Genomic DNA, 15,384 nt, shown 5'->3' with positions numbered 1-15,384 from the left:
TGTTAGGATGAGCACTGGGTGTTGTATGGAAACCAATTTGATAATAAATTACATTATTAAAAATAAATAAATAGATAGATATTCAAAAATCAGGAAAAAAAATAATAAAATGAGCCTACTCACAGTGTGCTTTTGTCCAACCACATTAGACAGTGCTGGTGCAGACACGAAGTGAGACTTGGCTTTCTCAAGAGAATAATACAAAGAGAAGGGCCAGGAATCCTGTGAGGCAGGGGAGAAAATACAGTGATTTATCATGGAATTGAAACTGAGAAAGGAAGAGAGCAAAGACCATGAAAGAGTGGTGGGTCTGTGGATGGAGGTCTTGGTGGAGTTGTTTGGGGGTGTAGAAACAGAAAAAGTAAGCTGGAGAGAGAGGGTGATGGTCAGAAAGTTGGGTGTGAGGCATTGAGATCACAGAGGAGCCTCAGTTATGTAAATGGGAAGTTGTCGGGCATTGATTCTCACCTCTCGGCAACATCTAGAGACAGTTTTGGTTGTCACAGTGCTGGACAGGGCAGAGATGTGCCTGGCATCTAGAGGGGAGAGGTTAAATGTACTCCCATACATGGCAATAATGCTGAAGCTGAGAAACCCTGGTGTGGAGTTACATGCATGAGAGCGAGTGGTTGGGACAGGGAGGAAGACAGTATCATTGAGAAGTTCAGGGAACTGAGATGTCTGCGTGTTGGAGGGATTGTTTCTATTTACATATGGAAATTTCCAATACTTAACACAAGAGGAGTATTGGAGAATGTGACTATGACTGCAGTAGCATTGAAGTGTGGGTGAGGCAGGAGATTCAAAGCTGGGAGTTGTAGGAGGAAGAGAAAGAAAATGGTCTCAAAGTGGCCTTGGGGAGCAAGGAGGAGTCTTCACTTTTAGGCTTGGTGATATGAGAACATGGCAGGTGGGGGGGCAAAAGGCAGAGCTACCTATCATTCAGGTGGACTGCTAAGACCATGTCCTCAGGGGAGAGCTGGGTTTTTCCTGGCACAGAAGGGTTGAGGCAGTGTAAGAGAGCAGACTGAGGGGCAAAGGCATTTTACTGATGTTAGGCCATGAATTCCAGAGGGCACGAAGGAAGGGTTTCAGGAGTTGAGTGATGGTGGAGGAAGGGGACTGACTAGGGGATGTGCTGAGCATCATTTGGGGGTGCCTGAGATAAAGAGACCATAATAAGATGGGGTTCAGTGGATTCAAGGCAGATGAAGGTGGAGAAGCTGTGGATATTGGGAGTGAGAGCTGGTTTTCCATGTCTGCTCATCTACCCTAGCAATGGAGCTAGAAGACCTAGGGGAAGTGAGACAGTCCCAGTGCACAGTTGAGTCTCACCTCGTGTGGAAGATGGCTTCTCTTACCTGTCTGGTGGCTGGGGGACTTGAGCACAGGTGGGAAAACTAAGTTATGCCTCAAGCCCTGGGCTTCACTCACTGTGAGGAAAGTGGCTGCAGCGTGGGGCATGGGGAGGTAAGAATAGAGGCAGGCACTCGAGGAGACTGCCCAATGATCAGGAGAGGTGATGGGACAGCCATCACCACAAGGATGGAGGGAAGAGGGTGGATTTGAGAGGCACTGAGGAGGTAAGAGTGCTTCTTATGGGTAGCAGATGGAATACTTTTGTGAAAAATGGAGAGGAGTTTGGATCATTCCCAAATACCTTGGCTTTATCAACAGAGTGTGCAGCCCCCAACAGTAGGCCCAGAGGTTGGCATGTACATTTGTTGAATAAATGAAACGAGGCTGTGATTACTTTTACGTATAATACATCATTAAGCTAACCTCAGCTAAACTTACCCAGCGTGATAGGATGTCGACCCAAAAGGTTCCTGGCAAGTCTGGCCACCAGTAATTAGACCCACTTGGCCGAACTCTTTGAGAAAAGTACATGGGAAGTGCTGGTGGCCAGGAGCAGTCACTTTGTCAGCAAGCCCAAGAGGTCTTACTTACATAAGCTAGGGATTCTTTCACATTTTATGTAGAACTATAGATCTAAAAATGTTTTTTATATGAAAGTAATTTCAAATTTACAAAAAGTGGCAAAAATGAAAATATTGCAAAGAACACGGTCACCTTTTATTACTTACAATCACAGTTAACATTTTACTCCATTTCCTTTTTCATTTCTCTCTCTCTCTCTACACACACACACACACACACACACACACACACACACACAATTCTTTGCTGAATGATTTGAGGGCTTCATGTGTTACATGTCTCTAAATACTTCAGTGTGTATTTCCTAAGAATTGGGATGCTCTCTGATGGAACCACAGTTATCAACTTAACACGTTTATGTCATCTACTCTCTACATTCCAGTTTTATTGGTGGTTAGGCTAATAAGGTCCCTTAAAGCATTTTCCCTATCCAGTACAGAATCCAATTAATTAGTCTTCTTTAATCTGGAACACTTTTGAGCATTTTTGGGTTTTTTTTTTTTGACATTTACATTTTGAAAGAATACAGTTCCACCTGCTTTTTAAACAATAGAAAGCTTCTCATTTCATATTTGTCTGTTGTTTTCTTGTGATTGGACTGTAGATCTTTGTTCTCTGCTGGAAAGCCATATAGGTGGTTGTGTCCTCGTTAGGGCACATGATAGGGCACATCTGGAGGCACACGATAGCCATCTGTCACTTGGTGGTTATACTAAGTTTGATCACCTAGTCAGGATGTTGATTTGATTTCCCACTGTATAGTTATTGTTTTTATTCTTCCTCCTTTGCAACTAATAAGTAATCTGTGGGGGTATTTAATTCAGTGCAAATACCCTGCTCCTCTTCAAGCTTTCACTGTAGATTTAGTGTTCATTGAGGATTCTTGCCTGATCTGATCTTTTACTGTGATGCTTGTAAAATGCTGATTTTCTACCTCTTCCACACTCTCCACAGTCATCCCTTGGCATTGCACTGTAAGCAAGAGCCACACCTTTTATCCCTTTTATTTATCTATCTTATCAGCATGGGCTTATTAATTCCCTTTTTTCCCCCAGTGGTTTATGATATATTACGGTACCTAATTTTTTGGTGCTCAAGTTGTTTTAGATTTAGTCAGTGAGGGCTCCTTTAATCTGGCTCTTGTGCCCTTTTGACCTGACCCTATCATTTTTTGGCCATTTTCTTCCTTTTTGGTACAATGTGGTGTTTCAGGTGCATTCTGTACCTACATCTGCCCTGTTATCAGCCATTTTTCCGAGGAACTTTGGTTCTGTTTAGACAGGAAGGGTTAAGATCTAGGTGTTAGGTGTGGTCATTGTCATTGGGGTGACTTTGCTTTTTGGCCTTTTCAGTGGATAAGCTAAGGAATACACACATATATACATACATACAAATATAAATACATGTATACATATGTGTGCATATAAATGTGCTCATATGCACAGTAGAAATCATGTGTTGATATCATATCTCCAATTTCCATCCATTCCCACAGGGTTCTTTCTGGCCTTTCCTCATTTCATATTTGTATGTGCTGAGAACCTTGGCTCCCAACAACAGAAATACATTTACTTGTTGGCTCAGTTCTAAAATATATCTCAAGTAGTTGCAGAATTGCTTTGTCCGAACCACTAAGATTAACAGTTGTTTGCAGTGCTTTCACTCACATACCATCCTGCCAAGACTGAGGGCATTCAGTCAGTGACTATGGTCTGAATTTACTAGGGTTGGCCCTTCCTTCTGGCTTTCCCTAGTACTGAGGCTTCGGTCTTCGTTTGAGATCTAGTTAAGTTTACTTGTCTCCATTTGCTTTCAGTTTTAGGTCCCCTTTGTATTCTTACTTATTTTATTTTATTTTTGAAGACGTAGAAGATTCACATGCTTCCACAGGTCAAAACTGTACAGAAAAAGGCACAGAGAAGTACCACTAATACCATATTCTTTCGGTCCTATTTCCTCACCCTCCCTTATAGGTAACCAACTTTATTGTTTTATGGTTTATCCTTCCTGTGTTTCTGTTTGTAAAGATAAGCACATTTAGAACATTTTCCTTCTTGGGGAGCCTGGGTGGCTCAATTGGTTGAGTGTCCAAACTCTTGAGCTTGGCTCAGGTCATGATCTCACAGTTTGTGAGTTTGAGCCCCATGTTGGGCTCTGCGCTTAAGGCACAGAGCCTGCTTGAGATTGTCTCTCTCCCTCTCTTTGCCCTTCCCCAGTTTGTGTGTTTTCTCTCTCTCTCTCTCTCTCTCTCTCTGTCTCTCTCTCTCTCAAAATAAATAAACTTAAAAAAATTTTTTTACTTCTTCCTTATTTCACCTAGTAATACTTCCTAGAATTCTCTTTATACCAGTCCATTGAGAGCTTTCTTGTTCTTTTGTGCAGCTATGTAGGACTCCATTGAGTGTGTACCATGGTTTACTCAACCGATCTCTTATGCTGTGACAATTTAGGTAGTTTTCAGTAGTTTGCAATTATAAATTTCCCTTCAATTATTAACTTTGTGCATATGTATTTTTATATTGGGGTAAATTCCCAGGATTGGGATTGCATGGTCAAATTGCAAGTGCATGTGTAGTTTTGTTAGATATTTCCACATCCCCTCCTCCATCTAGAGTTTTTGTGCCATTTTGCATTTCCATCTACAGGGTATGAGCACACCTGTAACTACAGATGGAACATTCTCCCCCATGTGTTCCTAAGTGTGGCTCTGTTAGTAGTATTTGGATCTTGATGCCAACAGCTTGGTTTGGCATTTCTCAGATTCAGAGATGGACTGCTAGACCTGCGGTCAGAAAGCATGGTTTGGGTCCAGGCCTCCCACATGTCCAACTTCGGACAATTCACTGAGTAACATGTAACCTACATTTCCCTAGCTATAAAGTGAGAATGACAAAATCTGCCTTCCAGGGTTGTGGTGAGGTTGAAGGCACCTAGTCTGAAGTTGGACTTATAATAGGCTCCAGGTTTATGTCTCTGAATCGGAATTGTCTTGGCATCATGTCATCTAGGGCTACTGGAGCTTTGCAAAGGAAGGGCTCGGGGAGCACCTTGTCCTTGACCAGTCTCAGCTCATGAGTAGCTCGTGCCAAGGCAGGAAGGGGAGCACAGGTCTTCCAGGGCCGTGCATTTTCCTTTGCTTCACTTACTAGTATGTGTGTTGACTTTCTCTATAATTAAAACACATGGACCACTTATTTGGAAAAAATTGTAAAATTCTGCTCTAAAACGTTTTTAAATTGAGTATCAGTAGAACTTACTAGATATGCCTTCATTGTAACAAGCTTTAATAACACTTATTACTTAAAAATCTTTAACATTTGTAAACTGGGGATAAAGGTTATCATTAAAAAAATAACTCTGCAAGTATAAGAGGGAAATGTGAACATTTTTCTGAATGCTATGGTTTCTCTAAAGAGCAAGTGAGGAAAAGATAGAGTAAAACAACAGCAAAAGCCAAGCATCTGGATTCCTGGGTTTGCATCCGTGTATTTTCTCAAGTAGGAAGCAGAATAAGCTCAACATAATCATCTTCAATGTTTACTGAAACATGATTTAAATATTCTCTAATGTTTTGGCCCATGTTTTCTCTTTCTGAATTTTGGGGAGGAAAAGGAAAAAGAGGAGAAGCAACACAATCTGACACGTTCTTTCCAACGCTGTAATTTATGTTTCTGTGAGCTAGAAAGAGTTACGTACAGTTATTCATCAAACAATTAATTTATTCATCCGTAAAAAGAGGTAAAAAGGTTTTTCACATTTATTCTGTGTTTTGGAATATTACCCACACAGCTGACAAAAGAATACTGGAATATTTTTGGTTTTGTTCTTTTATTGTAAAATATATATGCAGGAATGGAAATTAATTTGATTCTCCAAGTGCCCTCCTGAAATGCACCGTGATTTTTAATTCAAACAATATTAAGTGCATTTCAAAAGGAATTTTTAAAAAGTAACTGGGGTGTGTGTGTTAGGGGTGTGTGTGTATGTGCCATGTAATATTTTCTAATCTAGAGCCATGAAAAGACCCTTTCTTGAAAGAAAGTGCTTTGCTCATTTATATAAAACAGGGAAACAGCAAGTACCTGTGCCCAACTTCCTTTTCCAAATAAGAAGATTGTTAGTTTGTTTTGTTGCAGGGCTCACTGTGAATTCTTAACTGAACTCGGGATGCCTGGGAGAGAGAGCAGTGGCAAACACGGGGACAGGCACTGAAACAGACATTGTGCCCGCTCTCTCACTTGTACAGACATTGTTCAGCTTTTAAAACTGTAGTCAATCAGTCTCACCACTTAGAATGATAACAGTTTTCAAAACAGTTAAAATTTTGGGTTATCTCTTTGGTATCTGTTTTCATTTCCACCCCTTGCCTGCCTTTGCTTTATCAGTAATCAGGTTATTTCAGTCATTGGCTATCCACCCTCTGTTGATTTTGTTTTTCCCCCTGGTGCCTAAAGTCAGTTACAGCTCTTGTTGAGATTGCAGTTAAAAAACCACAATACTTTAGACTTGTAATCTTGACACTTCCTTCGATCTTCTCCTCTGCTTCTGTGGATTGCTGATGATTGGAAAACTCTCTGCTGTAGGCCTTTCCAGTATTTATGTAATGATCACATGTCACTATTATGAAAGTACTAATCTTTTAAAAATATGTGCCTATACAGTGTACTTTAGGTTACTTCTGTGACGCTGGAGGTGGGACAGACATATAATAGGATTGAGAAGATATTCACCCCCACAATTGTAGGGAAGCTGGGGAAGGCAGACTGTCCAGTTGTGGCTGCTTCCCAAGACAGCAACAGAGCAACCCCTAGAGCATGGGCTGGGTGTGGCGATAAGGGTCAGGCTTGGGAGAGGCAATGAGTCAGCAGGGCCCGGGGTGAAGAAGTTGTGTAGCGCACAGTTGATGCGAGCCCCTCCAGGACCCTGCTAGCAATCTCAATACACTTCAGAGAAGCCAAACTGAAGTAGATTTATTTCTTGAAGCTTGCAAAGAGAAACACCCAGCAAAGGTGGGAAAAGAAATAGAGAGCTCTGAGGGAGTTAGGTTGGGAATTCATCAGTATGATACGTGTCCTGAAGTCTTACAAATGATAGAACTGGGAGTTTGAGCCAAGTTTACCTAGGGCTCCAAGGTGCAGTGAAGCCCCCAAATGGTGTTTGAGATACAGGCTATTTAAATTTGCTCAAAAAAAAAAAAAAGGGGGGGGGGTGCCTGGGTGGCTCAGTCAGTTAAGCATCCAACTTCAGCTCAGGTCATGATCTCATGGTCTGTGAGTTCGAGCCCCACGTCGGGCTCTGTGCCGACAGCTTAGAGCCTGGAGCCTGCTTTGGACTCTGTGTATCTCTCTCTCTCTGCTCCTCCCCTGGTCATTCTCTCTCTCTCTTTCTCTCTCTCTCTCTCTCAAAAATAAACATTTTAAAAAAATTTGCTCAGTTTATAGAATAAAACTATGATAAAAGCCTGTGTTAAAAAGAGATTCGACATGTAGCTTTGCTTCTGGCAGGAAATGACAAAAGCTATGAAGGTGTTTGAGTGCTTTTGCTGAAAGCAAGCAGTTGATGCTTGGAGAAAGTATTTTAGCAGAGGGTTGGAATGGACTTCTGAAGTTAAGCATCTGCTCACCTTTGAATGAATGGAAAGGTGCTAATTGTCCCAGTCTGTTTGGAAAAGGCTTAGTAGGAGAGAGAGACTTTGTGATGCCACATCAGTGCCATTCATACCAGCGGTTAAGTGGCAAAAATGCACGGAATTTATTCAGAATTCCTGGTTTCTTTTTTAGTTATGTTAACACTCCTTTTAGTATTTGGATTATTCTGCTGACAGTGGGATAAAAACCAGGCAGCTGGTGTTACAGCCCCGTACAAATGGAAAATGAGTTCATACTTGTCATTTGCACAGGACAGAAGTAATTACGAGGCCTGTGGGAACCTCTTTTGTTCCTTTAATGTATTTGTACCCAAGGAAACTTGAGAAAACCCAATTCTGGTCGGATCTTAAATATGTCTTCTCCTTTCATTAAGTGATGGTAGTTAAAAAAAAAATTATTACATATCCCGTGACTGGATCTCTATTTGAAAAGAAAAAGAATATAGATGTTAACGTGAGGAATAGAATGAAAACCAATCTAAGAAAAGTTTGAGGGGACTTAATTTGTTTATATATTTTTTTAAACGTTTTTATTTATTTTTGAGAGAGAGAGAGAGAGAGCACAAATGGGGGAAGGGCAGAAAGAGAGGGAGACACAGAATCTGAAGCAGGCTCTGAGCTTTCAGCACAGAGCCCAATGTGGGGCTCGAACCCACAAACCGGGAGATCATGACCTGAGCCGAAGTCAGACGCTTAACCAACTGAGCCATGCAGGCGCCCCGGGATTTACTATATTTTTAAGATAGAATGCTTTTTTGTTTCTCCTCTGTTTCTGTAAATTTGGATTATATGTAATTAAGTAACTTATTGAAAATTTGTTTTTTGGTTTGTAAATACCACCTGATTTGTGGATGCTCTTGCTAAAATGTTCAAGTATTAGTGTCACAAAGTGGTCCTCACCAGCCACCATTTCTTGTCAGTGATAATGTCTAGTATGTCCTGGCACATGTAGAGCTTTCATTGTTGGAAGGCACAGGAAGGTGGAGTATAGATACTGAGGAAGGTGGTGGTGGGGAGAGGACCACATGTCCTGTACTCACTTTATCCTAATCATTTATCCTGATACAATGCAATCACAAGCCAAATTATTTTAAAATAAATGACCTGTGCATTATATTTTTGGATAATGCAGTGACCTTAAAAACACGTACGGTTATATAAGAAATGCTTTTTTTTAAGTTTATTTATTTATTTGGGGGGGGGGAGGTATGAGCTGGGGAGGGGCAGAGACTGAGGGAGAGAGAATCCCAAGCAGGCTCTGAGCTGTCAGCACAGAGCACAGCATGGGGCTCAATCTCACCACCGTGAGATCATGACTTGAGCTGAAATCAAGATTTGGATGCTTAACTGACTGAGCCACCCAGGCACCACACTATAAGAAACTCTTGATAGTGGTGGCCTCTGGGGAAGGGGATTGGGAACACGGTGGGAGTGAGATTTTAGTTATCAGTGTGTGTCCATTTTGGTAACTTTTGGCATTTGTACCATGTGTGTATATTATGTATGGAGAAAAGAAAAGAAGAAGGGAAAACCCTTCCCTTCTAAGCATTCCCATGTCCCGACAGGATGCTTGGTTTCCCACCCTGCCTGCAAGGATCTTCTGTGATTTCCTGGGCACCCCCTTCCCCCATTTCTTTTGCTTTTGAGGAATGCCCTTTCTGAATCCATTGACTTGGCTCCCTTATCTCTACTTGTGTAATCCCTGCCCCTTTCATGAAAGTCACCAAAGATGTCTCACCATGAAATGCAGTCCCCTCCTTTCAAACCTTGTTTGACCTTTCCCGGTCACTTGAGTCTTGTGCTCTCCTTCTAGCCTCTCTGCCACTGTTGCCTCCTGTTCCATTTTGACGCCCCCCTCCCTCCCCGCACTCCTTCTTCACAGCATCCTGGTTGTGATTTTATCTTCACCCACTTCGTTCTTTCTCCTGGAACAATTTCTTTTATGCTCTTGGGTGAAATCATTTGTGTCAGCAGGTGTGGCCTGTCTCTTCAGCTCTGTGTCTGCATGTCTCCTGGCCCACTAGGTATGTTTAGTTCCCCATTCCATAGGCACCTCAAAATCAAAATAGCCTGAACTTACTATCTCTTCCCTCGCCATCCAAATGCCCAATTTTTTCTACTTGCTGTATTTCATTAGTTAGCATTCTCCAAGCCAGAAACCTGGGAATTGTCTTATGTTCCTTCCTCCACTTCACAAGGTTTTGGAATTATAGGCGGCCTTGCTGTAACATGCATATATTGGCTCTGTTTTCATCACACCCTTTCATCTTACAAATAAACCTCTAAACTGGGCAGCTTCCTTCCAGATGGACTTGGAATAAATTTCATGCATATAAATGTTCTTTCCTTATTAAAAGGTGGGAAGGATCCTTTTCCATTACTCATCTGCATTGACAATTTTGTGCTTATAAATCCATGGAAACCTCATTCCAGGGGCATTTCTGCATTTGAGGCTTAAGTTTGCTAATTTAGTTTTAATTTTTTTTAAACGTTTATTTATTTTTGAGAGGGAGAGAGAGAGAGAGAGAGACAGAGCACGAGTGGGGGGAGGGGCAGAGAAAGAGGGAGACACAGAATCTGAAGCAGGTTCCAGGCTCTGAGCTGTCAGCACAGAGCCCAATGCGGGGCCTGAACCCACAGACTGTGAAATCATGACCTGAGCTGAAGTGGGATGCTCAACCGACTGAGCCACCCAGGCGCCCTATGCTAATTTAGTTTTAGATAAAACAAACAAACAAAACAATTATAGAGCTTCACAGAATTTGTGGTTCATTGTTTTAGCACTTAGATTATATCTTGCGTGGTTGCCTATTCAGTCACTAAAAAAAATAAATAATATCTTCTGCACAATTAGAATGATCTCTAATATTGCCTTTATTTCTCATGTGTTAAATATAGGTAGGTAGCTACTGGATAGTTGAAATTTAATGTATATCTATTATGTACTTTACATAGGTCATATCATTTAGTTTAATTCACCCAATAACTGGATGCAGAATGTGGAAGCTCAGAGACATTATTCAGTTTGGTTAGATGACACAGCTGTGGGGGTCGCTCCTTGCATTGGCCCCTCCTGAGATGCTTTAGTCATCATTTTAAATGTAGCATGTACATCCCTGAAAATAATAGAGTTAATAACTGGGTTTATGGGCATTTCCTCTTTATTGGGAGTTGATTTCCACACAGTGTGGTCCGGTTTGGGTGCCCGTTTATGATGGAAAAGTTTGCAGTACTTCCTTGCCATGGCCCTGCTTATCCATGGTCTTGGGGTGATGAAGAAGTAAGTGATAAAGGTGACGGCACTGCGATTTATGTGGAACTTAATTTCATAATTTTAATTATTGAAGGTGGTTTGAAGGCATCCCTCCAAAAATAGTTACCAAGAGGTAATTATTTTTTGTTTTATGTGTTAATAATTTGGGCCTACCCAAACTTTTGATACCTGGAAGGTGGCTGTCATCTGAAGATTAGTATGGTCAGTAATTCATATTCTGTTTCTCTTTTTGTTTCTCTCAGTGCAATGAAACCTCATTCTTTTTTGAAGCTCGAAGTAAAACGGCTTGCAAGCATCTTTGGAAGTGTAGTGTAGAACATCACACATTTTTCAGGTATGTTAATGTGAAAGTTTTGTGCATTGTTCTAATAAGTGAAAATTGCATTTGTTTTTATAACAAGTGTTCTCTTCTGTCTATAAGTAGATATTTAGAAGTGTTTCTCTTCTATTAATTTTTTTCAGCCACCTAATTTTCTGGATCATATTAATACACACACACACACACACACACACACACACAGATACCTTCTTTGGTCCTACTATAAGAAAGGGTCAAGGACATTTACATATATATAAAATTCAGCTTTGGTATTGATGGAAATTAAATGTTCTATGGACATACTAAATTTGAAATGCCTGTTAGTCACCTAAGTAGAGGTGTGGAGCAGGCAGTTGGGTGTCCAGGGCTTATTGGAAAGACCAAAGCTGGCCATGTAAATTTACTAGGTATTTAAGGCAAAGGGGACTGGATGAGGTCATCAGTGGAAAAAATGAAGAAAGAGAACAGAAAGCCAAGGACTGAGCCGTAGGACCCTCCCAGCATGTAAAGTGCAGTAGAACTAACAAAGGAGCGTAAGACGGCATGGGAAAATGGAAAATAGAGTAGATGGCATGGGAAAATGGAAAATAGAGAGGAAAATGCCATGCTGAATAAGAAGCCAGCAACTGCACTGCATGCTCCCAGGACGTCAAGTAAGAGGAGGGTAGAGAGTTGACCATTGGAGTATAGTGACACTTTCTTTCACATCCTTCTAGTGTAAAGATAAAACCAAATCCTAGCAGGTAATATATTAAGCTTTATGTTTTGCTTTTTAAATTTAAAGTTAGATTAATTCTCCCCCTTATTCCTATTTGATGGAAGGAGCATGGAGCACTTCTCCCCAATAGCATGATGTTGGAGAAGTATTCTTATAAAATGACCTATGTCCTTTATAGGGTTTATATTAGTTGAGGGATGTGGCCCAGCAAGCCTGAGACATTGCCTGTAGTCCTATGGGGCCTGGGCCAGGGAGCTCCACATGGAAGGTGTCTGTTGAACGTACCCTGGAATGGGAAGTCCTGGAATATAAAGAGGAGTAAAACACTACATCAGATCTGTCATGAAAGCCATGGCATGAATATTTCAACATAGTGACACTATTCTTAATTTAAGTAGAGAAAGTAAGTTGATTCACAGCTGAAGCTTCCAAAGGGCAATGATCTATATAATAGCTTGCCGAAACTATGAACACTCTGATATCATACATACATAAAATCCTAGAGCATGGTTGTGTTTCAAATATTAGCTTAAAATAACTGGTAATTATTTCCTGCCAATATGTACAATAACTCAAATATTTCGACTAGCTGTGAAACAATGTTGCACTCTATTTTCTACATAGCTTTTGCTCAAGGGTTGTGTAAGTACCTGTATTTATGAATCCTTATCTAATTTTCTTTTAAAAACTTATTAGAATGCCAGAAAATGAATCAAATTCATTGTCAAGAAAACTCAGCAAGTTTGGATCCATGAGTTATAAGCACCGGTATAGGTAAATGACATTTTTTCTTTGGGGAAGGGTATATACATGTGAATAAATATTTAATTCAGTTGTCCACATACACACACACACTAAAGTTTATGATTTAAATTTTTTTTTTTTTATTTTTCTGCCAGTGAATTTCAAAAGCGTAACAGTTTATTAAAACTTTCTTGACAAAAACAGCCTATTTAATATGTGTATTAGCTATGTTAAGTTTAGGACTTTTAGAATGTAGTACAGCTTATGATCTTCAGAAATTCATTTTGATACAATTATCACTTTATTTCTAATGATGTGATTATGAGACAAAGTAGATATCCTGAATTGTAGCTGAGTGGTGTTCTCAGGACCATTCAGTCAATCACCTGTTGTAACACAATGTGTACTTTATACTGTGGATCAAAGCGTGTTTCCTACAGCATAAAGCTTAAGTGTATAAGCTACAATTATGTCTAAACTTTACTGAGCAGTTACTAAGTACCATGTATTGTGCTAAATGTTTTCTATTTATTGCTTCATTGAATAATTCCTGCCTTTTTAATATTATCCCCCTTAATATATGGGGAAAGTAAGGTTCAGAGACACAAGTCACTTTTCAAGGTAACCTAGCCAAGAAGCAGGAAAGTGGTCCCTTCCCTGGCAGTCTAACTCCAAAGCCCTTGCTTTGACTATTAGGCAAACCCTGAGCATGTTACAGGAAAAGCCTGATGGGGTCTTTTTCTAATACCGGCATTAAAAATGGGAACCTTCTTGTTGTGAAAAAGAACTGTTTTGTTTCAATTCGTCTGTTAAGTGGAGAGCCTGTGATATGCAAGGCAAGATATTGGATTGGGTGCCCAGAGATATAGAGAATTGGATCTAACTACTTCTGCCTTTAGAGAGCTCCAGTGAAGCAGGTCCCAGGCCCTGTAAAACAAGTAGGGTGCCCAAATGCCACTCTGGAAGTGGGATACTGTTCTCTCAGTTCACTGGAGATGGCACTAAATGAAATTCTTACCTAGGAGACAAAGCCAAGTCATTGTTGGCAGGACAGTGGTATGCCAGATTTTAATTCCTCTTTTTCAACCCACTTTTTTTTGGTTCTGAATTTGAAACCAGAGATAATAAAAGAGTGATTAATAGTGAATGCTCAGTGCGTTACCATTATGTATTACTCACTTGGGTTATTTGCTCATTTGATGCCCAAGACTTAACTGTTATTGTATTAGAGAGATATTCTTGGTATTTGAATGAAAATATTCATTGAAGGGCACGTGGGTGGCTCAGTCGGTTAAGCTTCTGACTTTGGCTCAGGTCATGATCTCACAACTCATGGGTTTGAGCCCTGTGTTGGGCTCTGTGCTGACAACTCGGAGCCTGGAGCCTGCTTTGGATTCTGTGTTTCCCTCCCTGTGCCCCTCTCCACCCCCCCCCCCCACTCAAAAGAAACATTTAAAATTTTTTTTAATTAAAAAAAAAGAAAATATTCATTGATACCTAAAAATTTAACCTTCAGGTTACCAAGGTTCTTCCTTAGATAGTGATGTAGTTAAGGAAAGAGTATTTACTTTTGTATTGAGAAGAGCTGATAGTATTTGGGCTGTTTTTCATGTTGGGGCATAAAACATTTTGAGGTTTATAGAGAGAATGTGTAAATCTATCTTCTTGTCACTGAAGTAAAGCTAGTGAAAAAGCATCTGTCAGTGTTCATGCTATTAAAATTGTAATTATGCTGTTTAACATATGCTGTAGTTGGTTTCCACAAATTTACCCATACCTGATTTCTTAAATTTATTGAAATGCAAATGTTGTGGCTACTGGGAATTATTATTAGAAAGTTATTGGGTTTTGCATATTAAATATCATTTCTTCCAAGAAAGTAATTAAAGGTAACCTTTGCAGAATTGGAAGCTCCACTAAATCTGTTCTAATTTTGTGGATGGTATTAACTCCCCAGTAAGTCGTAATGAAACCCAAATCTCCGTGTCTGTATGTAGGAAGCATTAACATTACCCCATCCCTGGAAGAAAGACGTTTCGTCCCACTGCCCAGAGCTAGGCTCAGGCCCAGGTGGGTCTCTGACAGCTGGGTGGTTGCCAGCACGTGGACTGTTGATTGTCAAAGTGGAAAAACAACCAGCCTTTAACACACATCATATGCCTACTCCTTTCTTGAGACTCCTTTCTGGAGGCCCCATGGGATACAAGCAGAGCCCTGGAAACACAGGCAGCCCCTCCTTCACCCTTCAGGCTTTTGGGGCATGGGGGATAAGGGAGAGCAGAACAGGTGGCTGTGGTTTGTGAGTGTGGGTGTCTGCCTGCTTTGTGTGTCTGTATTTCTGCTGGTGTGTGTGGGACGGAAGAAGAGTTCTTGTCTTTGCTCTCTTCCCTCCATCGTGGGGCTTACAGAACTCCAAGAAGATTCCAACATCTCTTAGAAAAATGAATTACTAAGAAGGAAAAAAATTGACATTTTTAGTGATACATGACTGCCAGTTGTCTCAAAAGTTCAAAATTTGTGGGAAAACAGAGCTGCAATCAGTCTAGTTCTTTTGTTGTTGTTTTATTATCACATAGCAATAATTTAAAATAGATACTGATGAAGTACTTTGTGATACACTGGTATCTCTTTCTCTGAGCCCCTCAAAAACTTCTCGCAAAGGACAAGAGTGTGTGCGCCAGCGTGTGGGGAGGCAGGGAAGTGGTGATTATGGTGAAGAAGCTCTTTCTGGCCACTACGGA

At 40.6% G+C, this 15,384-nt stretch overlaps 1 protein-coding gene across 3 annotated transcripts in view; it reads left to right on the top strand.

The window, feature by feature from the left end:
• EPB41L4A (erythrocyte membrane protein band 4.1 like 4A) overlaps window positions 1–15,384 on the top strand; it is a 263,653-nt gene that overhangs the window by 175,175 nt on the left and 73,094 nt on the right. For all 3 annotated transcript variants that reach the window (XM_049647720.1, XM_049647721.1, XM_049647719.1), the window contains 2 exons: window positions 11,105–11,196; window positions 12,596–12,673. In XM_049647720.1, the coding sequence (XP_049503677.1) occupies window positions 11,105–11,196; window positions 12,596–12,673 (170 nt within the window). The remainder of the gene's footprint in view (window positions 1–11,104; window positions 11,197–12,595; window positions 12,674–15,384) is intronic.

Source organism: Panthera uncia (assembly GCF_023721935.1).
Source record: "Panthera uncia isolate 11264 chromosome A1 unlocalized genomic scaffold, Puncia_PCG_1.0 HiC_scaffold_17, whole genome shotgun sequence".
In the NCBI taxonomy this organism is placed as follows: domain Eukaryota; kingdom Metazoa; phylum Chordata; class Mammalia; order Carnivora; family Felidae; genus Panthera; species Panthera uncia.
This window is presented reverse-complemented; position numbering and strand designations above follow the sequence as displayed.